Source organism: Lontra canadensis, unplaced genomic scaffold (genome assembly GCF_010015895.1).
Source record: "Lontra canadensis isolate GAN:19392208 unplaced genomic scaffold, GSC_riverotter_1.0 scaffold109, whole genome shotgun sequence".
In the NCBI taxonomy this organism is placed as follows: domain Eukaryota; kingdom Metazoa; phylum Chordata; class Mammalia; order Carnivora; family Mustelidae; genus Lontra; species Lontra canadensis.
In genome coordinates, this window is record NW_022631103.1 from 6,139,932 (window position 1) to 6,156,626 (window position 16,695).

The following is a 16,695-nucleotide window of genomic DNA, read 5'->3' on the forward strand; positions in this document are numbered from 1 at the left end:
TTTTCTTTCCATTTCTGTCCATGAAGATCATAGCCACTTTCTCTGGCTTAGTCTTAGTCTTTCTCTCACTTAGCCTTAACTTTAGTGAGTCACGGGAGAGAGTCAGCTCTCTCCAGATTGGTTCCCTATAATAGCATTAAGAATCCCTACTTTAACTCTTCCTGGTTCCCATCCCAAAATAGCTATTTCTTCCTCTCCAGTGTACCTTGATTGTCCGGAAAATCCCTGAGTTCTTTCTGACCTAAAAAAATCCCTTAGGTTTTTTCATAAATGCAATATGGGATCCCTTTTTTTTTTTTTTTTTGTGGGAGCAGGACATTTATTTTCATAATACTCTTCATCTGCATTTTCAAGGCAGGAAAAACAGCTTGGGAAGCCGTAGTTTTTATATCTGAAGAGATTAAATACATACCAACCATTTTCACAAAATGCTGAAAACGATTGCAGAGAAATTCAAAGTCATGGCTGTGAAATTCTAGAACATACTTCTAGAATCTGTTACTCACTTTTCAACTGAAATTTTAACTTGAAAGCCCGATAGGGAAAATCAAGAAGATACAGTTGGCCCCTGTCTTGTCTTTCTTTCTCTTTCTTTGACTTTATAGCAGATCTGAGGAAACTTTGAATACTAACTAAAGCTTGTGTGCCCAGCCTCAGAGTCTGAAATGCCTGAGAAAGTGGTGCAGATTCCAACTGTAAAACATTCCTTCACCAAGCCTTGGAAACTCACACACTGAGGCAGGCAGAGCTCAGAGGGAACACATGTAAATGAGGCTCAGTTATAAACTCCTAAGGAGTGTTTTATTTAGTTTAAACCTGAACTTGAACTCGTAAACGTGTTCTTGAAGAGCAACGCCAAAAGGCTGATGGAGTACAACAGGAAACAATATTTTAGCTCAGAAAATTCACTCCTCGAAGAGAAAGAAAAATCTTCAGGTATTTTTTTTTTTTTTAACTCAACACCTTTAAGATAGCACAAGGCGGTAGAGTGGCAAGATTTCTGTGATTGCAGATTCCAGTGAAAGTTAACAGGTGTCATTTGAACTTAGCACTATTCTTACAAAATGAACGCTAGGCTCTCCCATCCCTATGGTGATTTAACAAGAGAAAAGGATATTTAAAGAGTCAATGAACGTATAACAGTCCAATGTGTAATTGGTTTCATTAAAATATAATAAAGCGATAGCGGGATGCGTTAACTGTTCCAGATCAGCACTGTGTGTGTGTGAGTTCTGAGTTTGTTCCGAAATGTCAGTTACTAGGGAAGCCATACCTGGTAGGATTTATCGGACAACAAAGTAGGTGATTTTGTTACCGTGCTTGATATTATAAAACACATTCTTAAATCCGTCTTCAGTAATCTTTGCTTGGGAGATCTCTACCATCTCTAAAGGCATGACTGGAAAGGTAAAAATGAATTAATTAAATTTTCTGTGTTAGAATGATACTACCTCTCTCTAAAAAGCACAGATTCCTGACAGGGAAACCAAACAGCTCTGCTGGTCCTATGTATGATGTGTATGGCCAAACCGTTGGTAAGACCCTTCCTACAGAGTGCTAATGTTATAGGATCATTGCCTTTGTTCAACTCTCCACCCCGACCCCACAAAGAAGCTTCCCACTCACCTCCCCTAGAAATATTCAGGAAGAATCGAATCGTTTGTAGTAATGAATATTGCTTAGTTGTAAATTTAATCTACAAATTTAGAAGGAAATAAATCTGAACATAAAAAGCATTTGCTGTTTCAGCATTAAAAAAAAAAGTACTGTCATTTGAAACTGCCAACTCCCCCATGTGGGTTTGTTTTGCAAGTCACGTCTTAACAAAGACAAGTTGTGTTGCCATAAAACCCTAAATCCTACCACATTTTCAGAAGGAGGAGGAAAGCATTGTTCACTGATCCCTGGTTTGTGCTTTTAAGGATGTCACATGGAGCTGGGCCTGGGTTCGGGGAAATCATTCCATTTCTATCCAGGGTAGAGAGACCTTGACCCCACCCCAAGCCATCAAGATGACAGCAACACCTGGCCTCCCATGACCATAATGCTTACCCTCCTGGCTGGTATTTTGAAGTCATTTAGGCCAGTATTTGAAAGTTTTGTGTTTTGTGTTTGTTATCTCCTCCCGCCAATGCCATGATAACTGGTATACCCAGTCCTGCCTTGCGGATAAGTCAAGTCAGACCCACGAAGACACAGAAAGTAGAATATGAACAGTCTTACCCCAGTAGCCCATCCACGCTGTGAACAAAGAAAAGATGACTCCTGGAACTAGTGAAATGGAAAAGCAGGTGTTGCCAGAAAGTAAAGAAGTTTAGGAATGGGATCTTTGTAAGCAGAATCAGAGTGGCCTCCTGGGATGCCACTCCCAGGGCAGCCAGAGACTGAGCTGGGACTCCCAATTCATAGTCCCATGCTGAGGTGCACCTCACTATTGTCTCTTTTCTCATGGGTTTCGAGAACTGAGATGCTACAGCCTCCTCCACCTTCTGCCCCAATTCTGCCTCTAAGCCTCATTTCTTTGGCTCTTTAGTTTACTAAGAAGCCCTCCATTCCAGCTGCTGGGGGGTGGGGGGTGCTTGTGGCTGTGGCTGAGTGTGGTCTGTGCTTCCTTTCTTAATCTGGTGAATGGAGGAGGAAGGGCTGTTGGTTTCTGTGGCCTTTGGGAGAGGAGGGGTCTGCTCTAAATCCTGGGGGAGGAGGGGCTCAAACCCAGGTGGAGAAGGAGAGAAAGAGACTGGCTAGAGGGGAGGGGGGGCTGGCAGGAAACGGGGCTTGAAAAGGACAGGAGGAAGGAACCCGGACTGTGACCAGAGGGTGAATAAAGGGGACAGAAGCAAAGACCTGTGCTCTGGGCCATGCCAGTCAGCGCCAGCTGCAGTGGAAAGGTCCAAAGGTGGCAGATGCCATCCGGTGCCTAAAAGGCTCTTTGGCTAAAAAGGTTAGTTTGGGAATTCATTTCTGGCAAACTACCAGATCCTCCGTCATTCTATTGCAGAACGTCTCTGGGAGACTTTTTGTAATAACTGGACTTTTCGCTCTAATGTTCTTTTTTTTTCCCCTTTCTAAACTTTCTCTACCTGTACAATCCAAACACTACATCTACATGATAGATGTGCTGTGAACCTGAGTGGTGTTTGGGAAGGGCTTCTTAGCTCGGTGGGAAGAGTAGGAGCCGGAGAGAAGCACTGGGTGGAATGATTATTACAATGTGGCCACGCTCTGCTGAGCTCTGACCTCCACTCCCACGCCTCTCTTTTTAAACAAGAAAGGTTACCTCCCTGGACCACCATTGGGCCAGCCCCAAGTGTGACTGTCTGTACTTGTTAGACAACAGGCATTTAATTATGGTTGGAATATGATGTGCAGAAAACATACATTTTTTTTCATTCATAGCTCCCTAGGAAATCATTCTCCTCCGTCCCTACTATACTCAACTCTCCCCACCACCAAAAAAAAAAAAAAAAAAAAGGAAAGAAAGTAAGAAAAAAGAAAGACCCAAGGAAAGATTATCTTAATACTGAAATCAAAAATTACAAAAGGGTAGCCTGCCTTCTTTAGTTTTGCCCCTGGGGCAGACATTAGCCAATAATAAAGACGGTATTGTATCTTCAGACCAGAGCCAGCTTTTTAATGGCTAACTTCCCACGTGCAAAAAGGGTCTGTCCCATTTTGGGGCATTAAAAATAACAGCATTTAATGAATCTGTAACTCAAATCTTTCATCTTTTTTCCCTGCGCCATAAAAGGGTGGCCTGATGCCTTCCGATATTAGGTTTGGACTTAGTGGAATCAAAAAGAATAAAAAGGAACAAATAATAAACAGCAGGCCCCCCGGCTGAAAATCAAGCTCGAAGCACCATTGTCACCGCATTTCCGCTAGAGCAGAGCCGTCCAGCGCACGGTCCAGGCTCCACCCGGAAAATCCGGCAGTGCCATCCCAGCCAAACAGATAGGAACTCTGGACAATTTCATTGGGGCTGTTGTCCCCTTAATCTCCACGCTGCACCTCAGATCTCAAGCAGCTTCCGTGGCGCGGGCTCACTTTAATGGATAGAATCTATTTTTCATGAAAAAGCAGGAAATAAGCTGTCTCTTTCATAAAAAGATTTACAAAATGTAATCATTGTTGAAATATTCCCTTTGAACTGCCGTGTCCACGGGGGTCTCCGGCTCCCAGAGTCGTGCTTCATTAGAACCCCGTCACAAGCGGCTCCAGAAGGGCAGGTACGCTGGTGGTGCCCGGCTTTGATGTCTTGAATGAATGAAAGAAAAGCACAATAAAAAAGAGCTGTTGATCAAGCATAAAATACTCTTTAAGCTGACAGAATAGCAGCGTTAACACACCCTAAGCTGCTTTTAGTTTTTCCCTTTTTTCCTCACATTTTCCTGTGCTTTGTGTACAGTGGGGGTTTGTATTTTATAAGAAGTCTCTGATCTATGTAGTATGCCGTTCGCTAACAAAAACCAAAATAGGATTGTTTCTGTCCCACTTGGTTGCCTGACGACCCCCCCCCCCACCGCACTCCCTGCCTCCCCCCCCCACCCCCCCTGCTCACCCCCAACTTCCAAGGCGTGCAGTTTAGCCTTGCAAGGCAAGGGCCCAAATGCCTTTCATAAACTTGAGCCAATTCCTTTTGTGTGGTTGATTTCGCTGCTCTGATTTTAATACCGCAATTAAAGACAGATTTTTATTTTCTCAAGAACTTTCTCTTGCAACTGGGGGAATGGAACTGATGCAGCTGCTACTTTTAACTAAGAAATTATATCATTAAGTAAGAGAGAGACACCTTGTTGAGCGATGACTTTCCAAGGGAACCGGCCCTCCTGGGGTCTCACATGGACCTTAGGACCCATACACATGTTAGAGTTAGAGAGTCCATTTACCTGGGCCTTCTGGTTTTCTGTGCTTGCCTCTACCTGGACATTAGCTCATCTAAGCCCCATAAAAACTGATCAAGTTTTTATCTCCATTTCATGGAGCCTCATACTAAGACTCGGGAGTGCTAACTAACTTGCCTAAGATGACTTAACTAGTACAGAATGCCGTGTACTGGTTAAACGATGGGATTCTGCTAACTCGGCCTCTGGGGCCCGAGCTCCACCAGGATGCACATAGCCCTCTTGGAAATCTGCAGAGCGAACTTGAGCGGGCCAGAGTTTCGTGAGGTAATAGGTTACTCAGATGAAAATGTAAAGGGAGACCAAAAAAGAAAAACGTATTTGATGGGGAGGCAGACACTAGGGCAAGTCGGAAGACGTTGAAAGATTCAGACTTTGGAACTACAGTAGGAATAATTGGATTGTGTGTGTACGCTCAAGGTTTGGAGGTGCTGGATGGCTTATTGGGTAAAAAGATTAGTGTTTTCCCGTCTTGAGGTTTGAACCAAACGGAGGTCTTGGCTGGGAGCAGCCCGGTCACTCTCCAGGGAGCGGTGGTTTGGACAAATCCTCTGTGCTTGTAGTAAATAGGCAGCCGTCCATGTTACAAAACCATTGCACGTGCTACTGACGCAGTTGGCCACAGTTGGCCCCACTGCAGCAGCTCTTCCATCAGAACTGCCTGGGGCAGCTCGTGGAGACCTGTGTGTGTCTCTCAAAAGAGTGTCTGTCATGGCAGGGGTTGGGGGGGTGGCCACATGGCATGAACATGGATGTGGCACAGCTATGCTAGAAGTCATCCATCTAAATACCCTATTGGGGTGACTGACACCAGGCTTCAAGAAACTTAGAGACAGCCCTTCCCTCCCTCCCTCCCTCCCTCCCTCCCTTCAACTGTATTTAGTAGGTGCCTACTCTGCCCCAGCCACTGGGCAAGACACTGGGGATGCCACATTCAACAAGATACCCATTTTCTCGGGGAAAACACAGGTTAATTACAGTTCAGAGACTGTGACAGAGGTAAACCCCAGGACAAAAAGCCTGGAGAAAGACCCCTGGGAAGAAGGGATGCTAACCTGAGAACACAAGAACTAGCAAGTGTTAGCAAAGCCAAGGAGAATGGGATAGCCTGTGCCAAGGCCCAGCAGGGAGAAAGCATTTGGCTTTGGGGGATCTGGAAGAAGTTTAACACAGCACAAGTGTTGAGTACAAGCAGTGAAAAGATAAGGCCACAAAGGTAAGTGGGGCCAATCATGGCCCATTAATGTTTTAATAGTTTCCTGTACAATAAACAAGTCTTGGGTTAGCATTATTGAAAACAGGCTTTCTTTAATTAACACAATCAGACAAGAAAAATGATGGCCGAGATCAAAGCCTGTGGCTGGCAATACCAGTAACTTACACCTGTGGATAGCTGCCCACCTTTCTCAGAAGAAACCGTTGTATAAGAACCTGTTCCCTCTCCTGTCGTGCAGAGTAGTCCTCATGGCAGTCCTCTAGGGGCCCGAGGACAAAGACCTGCTTACTTCAAGTCACACAACTAGTTAAAGGAAAAAGCAGGACTCGGTCGTGGGTCCCTTGGACATTAGATGCTCAGCCTCATCAGTCAGTATTAGGGTCGATAAAGGTTGATCCTACTGTGAGGACAACAGGGTACCTGGTATCTTGAAAGGTATAGAAGGCTGCAGTTCAGTGCCATCTTTCTGCCCAATGCCTCCTTAAGGGCAAGACCTGTCTGTCGTTCCCATTCTATCCCCAGGGCCTAGCATACATAGCACTGAACACACATTATGCCCCTGGTGCTTGTAGAATGAGTGAAGAAATGCTCCAGAATGGTGTCTACTGCTGTGAGAAACCTGGAAGGCCTGTCCATTTCTGTTGTATTGAAAGGGCACGGGGGAGCTACCAAGCTTTGGGCTGATTTGCCAAGGGCAACTCATTTGGGCTCAACAGTGGGCTTTAGCTCATCCAAACAAGAGTGGGAATCCAAAAACAATGAACAGGAAGAGTGCGACCCAGTAGAGACACGGCTCCTCAAGAGAAGAGTCAAAATGGCGGCCACAGCTCACACAGTCCTGCTGTGTAGCGTCCTCTTCCGGGCTGATGAGGAGTTGGGCCTGCTGGGGCAGTGGGGACAGAGGCCTCCCAGTATGTGCATGTCTCTGTTTCATCTGTGCGAATGTCCTTAAATAACCCACCTTGCCTGGAGAAGAAAGCGAAGCGTCACACCCAGTTCTGGATTCCACATTAACAGCCTCCTTCCGCAGTGTTCAACTTTGCCCTTTAGGCCTTTTGTTTAACTTTTTAATCTGAAAAACAGATACTGCTGCGTCTCGGTCTGTACCACCTTCCCCATCCCCACCCCCTGCACCCTCTTTTTTTTTTTTTTTTTTTTTTTTGGTTAAAGTAAAATATAGCTATCTCAAACAGACTTGCATTTCCTTTTGTTGTTCAAATATACATCCTGCCCTCTTAGGGAGAAGAGTATGTAAAAGACCCTTAAAAAAAAAAGTTGTTATTCACAGTACAACATTTGTTGTTGACGAAGGAGTCCCGTCTTCGTCTTCGACCATGTCTTGGGCCCACCTCATGACCAAATTTTGGAAAAGTTTCCTAATTGCTTTCTATGGGGCATAAGAAAGGAAAGAGCCTGGCACTGTCAGAGGTGCCTGCTGCCATCCCAGCCTTCCTGTTTAGGATGCAGCCGGATGGATATTGTTTATGGTTCGTAAAACCTGACTACTGTGAGGATTCCAGAATCCCAGCAGAAGGGGATTCGAACTTTCATGGAGCTGTAAATTAAGGGGCGGGAAGTGTGATAAAACTCCTAAGAGAACGGTGCAAAAAAAAATTTCGCGCTGCAATGGTTAAATGAAATTTTATAAGCACATTCAGTGTGGAGCTGTTTTGCATTACATGAGTTGAATACCTTAGAGACACCACATCTGCAGGCACTTTATTAAATCCTTAGTCAGCACTTTCCAACCTGATGAGATTACTTCTTCATTTGACTGGAGAAAAGGAAAGCTGAGCTCTGGTCCTGGTCTGCAGGTTTCTTTTGATGTTTCACCTTGAACACTGAGAGAGGACAATTACCACCTCCCCTCACCGCTTCCCCCAGCACATCCCAAACTGTAGAAACGGTGAATGTAACAGTAATTTTACTGAACTGGAGCCTCTGTGGGAGTGTGGATTTATGGATCTCCGAAACAACGATAGCTGGAAGTCTCTGAGGGAAAAAATAGATCAAAGCTCTGTGTTTACTTCCTTAATGTAAATGTATCAAGATAACATCGTCCTATATTGTATTGTAGTATTGGAACTCTCTGCAGATAAGGGACAGAGATTCCTTTGTAGTCCATCTGGATACAGTAGGTTAGATTAAGGGGTTTATAAAATATGAAGGCAGAAACCATATGAAATGTAACCTTGTGTCAGTAAATGTCTGAAGACAATTTTTTGACTCCATAAATGAATTTCGTTTAGTATGGCACCATTTTCCCAGTGATTTGCTACTCAACTCCAACAATTTAACAACCTCAGGAGTATTTTTATATTTCTCATGTATGACCCAAGGAAAAAAAAAATGTTCGGAGTCATTCTTCAATTGACGTTTTAAAACTAGCACTGCTTGCTTAATAAATTTTCTAAGAAAACATCACAAGAGACAAGTGGGCTTTTCCAAACACTGTCTTGTCCATTTGCTGTTACTAGTAGTTCATGGAAGTTTCTAGAAATCGAGTGGCATATTACATGTGTAACTCTCACATTCATCATAAAGAAATTGGGAGCATCTTCAGCTACACACTGATTGTGAGAAGATAATACAGTGAAATGGATGAGTTTTTTTATTATTATTATTCTGTTTATCTGCCATCTCAGCAAATAAATGATTTCATCAAAGAGACCACATCCCCCCCACCTCCAAAAAACCGCAAAAAACAAAAAACAAATTCCCTGTGTGGTTTCCCCTAACCAGTTGATTTCCCATTCTGGGGAAAGCCTTGGTCAAGTAGCTGGGTTAATTGTCATGAAGATTAGTGTGATGTTGAAATAAGTACTAATGGTCAAATTACAGGAGTGAAAAAGTTTAAGAATAGGTTTTGGTTTGGGCCTGAAAGGGTTAATTAAGTTTTTTTCACGGGTTATTAAAGACCCCCAACCCATGCCTTCAGGAGTCATATTGACACCACACCACAGGGCAACTCGCTTCTCTATTGACATGTTGCTGGTCAGAGCACAATAGCCTTCTGTGTCTGAAAATCATTGCTAAAATCATCTCAAGGAAAAAAAAAAAGTTTGAAAGCTCTAACGGTAGACAAAAGCCCAAGAGCTGCAGTGCGCAGCTCAAAAACCCGGAGTCAGCAACTTCTATTGATTAAAAACTAACCTTTAAAGTAACTCTGAGAGTGTGTGGTTAGCATTTAAATTTAAACATGTCATGAGTTGATTTGTGTTACTGAATACCAACTCAGAAGGAGTAACATTCACATCGCATTTTTTTTCTAATTCCCTTAAGCAGCTAAAGTATTTCATGAAATGTCAATAGGGCAAAAAGAAAAGGGGGGGGTGCGCAATGCTAGGCCTTGTAGTTTTCTTTCCCATGCAAATACTCACCCCCCCCAAAGAAAAGTGTGGAGAGTGAAACACAATAATTAGTCCTTTGTCTAACTTTCCCAAGTGCCAGAGAAAGACAGATTAATTAAATATACAACAGTGTTGGTTTTTGGAGTGGGGGTCTTGCTTGCTGTGTAGGTCATAAATTAGGCAGAATAAATACTTCAATGTGTTTGCAGTGGGCCTGCTACGTCAGAGCCACTGGAAGGTTGGTGGGAGGAGAGCGGAGGGTTTCTTGCTAATGATAGTCACGTCTGGGTCTGTCTGGTTGCTCTTAGCAACCAGACATGATGTAACACCAGGATGAACTTGAACTTGGGGGACTTGAAAAGAGAACAATAGACCAGAGCAATCAATAAAGCCTATTTCAGTGAAGGATTACAGAGCTGCTCTGGGGTAACCTTGTCGGCAAGGCACACACTGAATAGTAAGATGTGTGAAGAAACTTTTTTTTTTTTTTTGCTTTGCTTTTTAAGAGAAGTGCAGAGCCACTGCAGATTTTTGTAGTGCGCTGAGGTTGTGTCCAGAAACTGTGGTATGGAAAACTGCTCCCCCTGCCGTCTCCCTGGGTCCCCGGTGTTTGCTTCGAGAGCTACTATGCAGCATCAGATTGAAGAAGGCTGGAATTTCACAACTGACTTAGAAAGTGTGAGAACAGAAATCCTGTAAGCATTATTCTCTGAACCCAAACTTGGAGACTATTTTGTGAGTGAGAGACCGTGTCTGAGGGCTGAGGCACGCCTGGATCCCTTAGCTGTGACGAGAGGCCTCCTGGAAATACATTTCGGGCCTTGCCTCCCCTCTCCTCTCTTTTCCGTCTTCTTCCTTTTGTCCAGTTAGATTTAGGCCGTGTCTTTGCCAGGATGATTTCCTTTCGGGACACAAGAGGCTTTATTGTGTTCCCCAGAGCATGTGGTCAAAGAAGAACATCTAAAAGTACACAGGATGAGTAGTTTTTCAGGTTAGGCTTGGGTTTTTCAAGTCCTCTGGAAATCAAAGGTAGCTTGTGTGACCAGGAAATTTCATACCTGGTAGGTATCCACGTAGCTATCATTGTGCCATTCACCCCTGGGATCAGAGGCCGTCCTTTACCTAATTGAATTTCTTGGGCGCCGATGAGCCTTCATCTGACTGAATCCACTGGAAGGTGCCCCTTTCTGACACTGCCAACTCAGAGATTTCAGAGACATTTACTTTTGCTGGAAGTTGACGATTTTTCTGTGAATGATGATGAATGTGGTGAATTTGGCAGGGTATCTCTAGGGAAAAGTTGGTGAAAGCCAAACACTTCCCCATTTCACTTGAGAAACCGACTCTGAGATTAGACCATAAGTGGTAACTTTGTTTAGCTAACAGAGAAAGCAGTGCTGGCCCATAAAGTGATGTATCACCAGACTGTTGTCCAAAGCCAGTCCCTAAGGATTTTTGAAAGGAAGAGGTGACTCGTAACTGGGCCCAGCAGGCATATGGAATGCTCTCAGTAAGTACTGAATGAAAAAAAGCAAGAATAAGGACTATGCAATGGCCTCATTTTTGTCCTTTGGACATCATGGCAGCCCAATAGGGTGAAATCTTAATCCCATTGGATTCTTCTATGTCATTTGTGAAAAATTATCTTACAAATATTGAACTGAAAGGAGCATTTTACCTCATGAAATCCACTTCAGGCACACATAAAGGAAACTGGGTATCAAAGAGGTGCCGTGACTTGCCCAAGTCACCCAGGACTCTGCGTGCAGCACTTTTTCGTACTTCACCTCCACTTATTTTAATATCAATGTTGATCATCTGCGCCCATTCAAAGAATGTCACGACACTGTCTTCAGTGCCTCCATCTCATGGAAAAGGAGATGTGAAAATCCTCCAAGTAGACATTGATCAGCACAAGAAGCCTCTTCCCTCACCCTTTGTCCATTCATTCAATACTTCTTTGTGGAGAACCTTCTACTCCAGGCACTGTGCTGGCCACTGAGGACTCAGTGACAGGATGATCAAGCTTCTCACCCTCCTGCAGCTGCCCCACCCGACTGCGAAACCCATATGCATATTTCAGGTGGACATAAATACTTCATTTCTGAGACACACTCTGAATATTGGCAAATCCCAATGAAGACACTGAGGTTCAACTTCGGAGGATTAAGATCAGCTTCAGTGACTCAGGATTTACTACTGTCTATCACTCCTCTCTTCCAGTCCCAGAAAACCCTCTCCCCTCCCCCACTTCATTCCTAATATAGATCCCAATTTCACAGTTGGAAGAGCGACTTCTAAAATATGTCACTTTCCAAATTGTACCCCTAATCGCTCTTTTCCTTTTGTCTTCCAGTCCTGGTACCTGGGATAAAAGTCGCGGCGTCCCACCATCCACCAGACAGACCACCTGACCCCTTCTCAACACTGTAACATGGACGCGTCCTCAACCCAGCGCGGTTACAACTTCACTGTCAGTGGAAGGGGAGAATCAAATCAACTTGTACATGGAAACAGCAAGCATTATGGTCAAACAGCAAAGGCCATAACCTTTTGGGATTTTTTTTTTTAAATACTTTAGGGACTGTTGTAATTTTCTCATATGGTGCTGGAAATGGTTGGGCTTTGTAACATTTGGAGTGTTTTCCGTGGTAGCGTGAGCATTAGGTGATGTGGCTAGTGGAGGTCTACCCTTGCTCACTGACTTCCTGTTGTAACACACTTTCCTTATGGAGCCTGGCTGTTTCACAGTATTTCATGAATTTACCCACACAGGTGTGAGCCTCCTTGAGTCATCAGGAGGCACATGGAGAACTAAATCTTTTGTAGTAGCTGAGATCTGCAATATATAACTTATGGGACAGTCAAAGGGCAATGTTTTTCTGTAACATATTGGAAAAAGAAAATGCAGTTATGTTCCTTTTTTTATTTTTTCTTTTAGTTTGGTTTGGTTCAGCAGTCAGCAGTTAAATATATAACATGGCCCACAAGGACAGTGGATCCACTCACATTGCAGAACAATTCCGAAATGACAAACTACTACTACTACTATTCAGTTTTTTAAAAGTTGTGAAATGCTGCACTTACATTTTAAAAAAAAAAAAAAAAAAAACATTTTTTTCAACAATTTCAACAATGACACACAAATTCACATGGAAATGGGGAAGATGGTCTGTTTTGACAGAAACTGACAGGAATCAATCAAAACAATCGAATTTTGAAATGAGTAAAGTGCAATTTCATTGGATAGCTAAATATCTTTGTAAGATAGAGATTGTTGAAAATTCTATTTTTGTTTTTCAAGTCCTTCCACCCCGGGACTCTAAATTATCGGGGTAAAAAACAGCCTTGCAAGAAAAAGGGGAGCTATTTTTGCTTTTTATGTTTTTTATTGTTAAACTTGTATCCCTTTAAAAACTGAAGGAAAATTTAAAAAAAAAAAAACAAAAAAAACAAATCTAATGGTGCTTTTACCACGATATGTTAACTACATTAAATGCTAATTAATTATTTTCTGTTATCAAAGCACATAACTAAAATGAAATCATGGTATCTGTTAATTTTATAAGCTAGAAGTCACTATAATGGATTATGCCAATTCTGAAAATTTTTACATGTATCCAGCAACATAGGATTTATCAGTTATCAGACACTTCATTGTACCAGAGATTGTCCAGAAATTTTCAAGACCTTTGCGCCCCTGAACTGGGCTATGGGGAAAAAATAATAATAATAATAATAAACCAATACCGACACAAATGCTGGTGGGTGCCCATTCAGATCAAGGGTACCTGTTAGGGAAAAAAAAAAAAAGTTTGCACCCCCAAATGTCCTGTAGCTTATGTAAAAAAAAAAAAAAATACACACACACACACACACACAAAAACAAAAAACAAACAAAAAAAAAAAAACAAAAAAAAGTGCAAGTGATTTTTCTACCAGACAGCGAAGCACCCCTTTGCTTCCCATGCAACTTCAAGAAGGTTTCCTATACTATACATATATATACGTTCTGGTTGGCAAGCCCTGCTGATCAGAGAAAGTCTCTGCATGTTCTAGTGTTAGTAACTAATTTTTATATAGTTAATGTAGGATAAAGTAGAGTGCATTAAGACACAATATTGTAATCCCTACTCTAGGCACTTGCCTTTAAACTATGTTTTTCAGCCCTTCAGAAGGGTTCTACTACTGTCCTATACAATCAAGTAACTGAAATTCTTGGGAAGACACTTTGCTCCTCATCTTTCCCCCCGAAACAATGTTGTTTTGTTTTGTTTTTTTTCCTTAATTTGCACGAAAACAAAAATTCCATATCAATGTGCCTTGCCCTGGATAGCGATTATTTGTGGAATTGTTGCACATGCTCCTCTATTGAAAGGGGTTTTTCCCTAGTCAAGCATTTGGAGACACTTTTTGTAAATGTGACTTTTATGTCAGCCATCGTCAGTTTCAACATCTAGAACTAAATAGAGAGTTAGTTGTTCCACAGATAGGAGTAGTCTTTATTGTCCTCTGTGGTCAGTGGCAGTGCTATTCTGAGATCTGTAGATGGCTTAGAATATCAGTATTTTGGATGTTGCTGCATTTTACAATTTATTTGGAGTCTTCCTTTATCCCCCCCCCAGATATATGAAAATATGCAATACCTGCTTATATCGTGTAGAAAAGCTTAGCGATTATTAATTTTTCTTTTATTTTTTTTATTTGACCAAAGTCGGTGCTGCACTTGACGCAGTGTGTTTTAGGTGTTTGTCTTTGTACTTTTTTTGTGATTTTTGAATGCACGTGCGCAGGAAGGGCTCCTCTTAGAGAAGCAGTCAAACTGTGAAGCACTAAGCTGACCCTGCTTCAAGCAATTTTGTTTTTACAACTGTTCCTTTCACAAGCAAGCCTTAAAAAAAAAAAAAAAAAGACAACTTCCTTTTTCTTCAGCTCCCACACCCCATTTTTCTTAGCAGACTGCAGTCAATCCACATTCAATAAAAAGTATATAATGCCCATTTTTATATGCACGTTTTTAAACTTCCAAGTTCTGAAAATTGTTTACTGGTTATCTCTATTTAAGGAAAAAAAAATAAAATAAAACATTTTGGATTTTCATATGTGTCTGATAAGTGGTTGAGTAGTCGTTTGGCGCTGTTGTATGGTGTGATTGTCAGTATATGGTGTCACTTCCTATAGCCAGCCAGCATACTTTGCCTTCCCCTATAGCACTTAGCTGGGCATTACTTTATTATGACATATGTGCACTAAAAAAAAGAAAAAGTAAAAAAAACAAAAACAACAAAAAAAAAAACCACAAAAAAAAATAGCAGCTTTCAGTGCTTCACAGTGAAGGGAAAAAAGCCTAGACAAACATTTTGTCAGAACCTTGCGATAAGCCAAGGTATTACCAGTAAATTGGTTGTATATACAATAAAATTGCACCCTTTTTTTAAAACAAAACAAACTAAGCAATAGTTTGGGCAGTTTTAGTTGTTTTTAGTGAGCATGTTGTAGTCATGACTGCAAAGAGAGAGAATAAACTGCCCACTCAGAAGATATGTAATTTGTATTGTTGTATAGTTTTATTGATTACACTGATTTATTCTACCCTATTTTATAATGCAGGACTTTTGTAATGTTGTTTAAATGAGGAAAAATTTCTGTCAAATTAGCCTCGTGAAATCTCTGATTGTCCATTATAAAGGCAGCGTTCATAGAATTGCTTTTCTTTCTTTCCCGCCCCTCCCCCTTTTGGGAACTGGATTTAAGTTTAAAACTTTCCTGTTTCCTTTTTTTTTTTTTTGTAAGTATTTAAATACAGTTATTTTTTTTTTCTCTCAATGGTATAGCATATTCCTATGCTTGAGAAGTATAGGTCTACTGAAAAACCATTGTAAATGGACGTTACAGGTATGCTGTATTTTTGAAGGTATTTTGTTGTATTAAGTTTGATGAAGCTAAAATTAGGGAACTCTGAACAGATTTGCAGGAAAAAAAAATGTTTTAAAGGCTTTAAAACATTAAGGAAGCAGTCTAGGGTGATAACGAACAGGGGTCAAGTATTAAATACACTAAGTTACATTTTTGTTCATGTTTCATTGTCCAGAAAGCAGCAGGAAACTGTAGTTCAGTTGTGATCAAGCAGGAAAAAAGAAACACCAACAATCCGAGTGTTTACCTTTTTAGATGAAAGCCAAGCGAAGATGTTTGAGGAAGACTTTGCTACCTGGGGTGTGTAGACTGACAGGCTGAGGGCTGGCCAATTAAAGGCCCTGCCCTCAATTCTGAGACACATTGGAATTTTTTCTCTCCCATCAAATGGCATTAACAATATTGACAAAGAGAAGTCCCTCAACTCACTCTCTGTGGTTTTTCTTTGGGAACTGAAGTCAGAGGCACAAACACTAAATCTGATCATTTTTCTACATGCTTTTTTTTTTTCTGACCCATCCCCCTGCCACTAAAATGCTCCTTTTCTGATCATTCATGGGCAGAGGCCGCTCTCTCTCCATCCCAGAGCCTGTTACTTTCCTCTGAGGTTCGAGCGAACTTTTTCTAGAAGTTTCTTCACACCCTGGCATGGCAGTTATTGGTGTCAGCCCCTCCCCACCCCCACCACGCAGTCAGGTGTGGGCGCCCCTCCCCCGCAAGCCAACAGGTACACCTCCCACGCTTGCGGTCTTCATTCTCTGACAGTCGAAGTGTAAGGGAACCCAAATTTTCCAGAGTCACGGTGTTCAGTCAGCCCACAGGAATATGCAAAACCCATCTCAAAGAAGTTTGCCTTTTACTTTTTCAAACCCTTATCCCCGTATATGTTGAATTCTGTCAAAAAGTATTTACGAAATCCGGATTAAGAAAAACATTTTTTTCCTTGTGATTTTTTTGGGAGGGAGGGGAGGGATTTCTAGGAATGTCATTTAATGTACTTTGCGTCATGTCTCTGGATATATCTTTTTGTCCATAGTGGTGGTTGTCTCTCTCTCTGTCTCTCTCTGTCTCCCCATCTTTCTTTCTTTCTTTCCTTTCTTTCAGTGTTTTTCCCCCGGTAGCAGGCCTCCATAGAACAAATTTCAAACACAACTGGCATGGTAATGTAAGGAGAGCTTCAGTGGCACCTCACCACCCGCCCTCCGAGATCTGTCCTAGGACGGTCTCAGAAAGCTGCACTGCCCACCGGCAGAGCTTTCATTCAAATCGGCTTCCAAGGCCAAGTTCGTCCTGAAGTCAATGCATGTATTTA

General features: G+C 42.1%; 1 protein-coding gene across 6 annotated transcripts in view; it reads left to right on the top strand.

Annotated features, from left to right (window-relative positions):
- Positions 1–14,656, top strand: part of NFIA (nuclear factor I A) — a 362,345-nt gene extending 347,689 nt beyond the window's left edge. For all 6 annotated transcript variants that reach the window (XM_032839786.1, XM_032839787.1, XM_032839785.1 and 3 more), the window contains one exon: positions 11,824–14,656. In XM_032839786.1, the coding sequence (XP_032695677.1) occupies positions 11,824–11,841 (18 nt within the window). In that variant the 3' untranslated portion in view covers positions 11,842–14,656. The remainder of the gene's footprint in view (positions 1–11,823) is intronic.
- Positions 14,657–16,695: the final 2,039 nt, after the last annotated feature.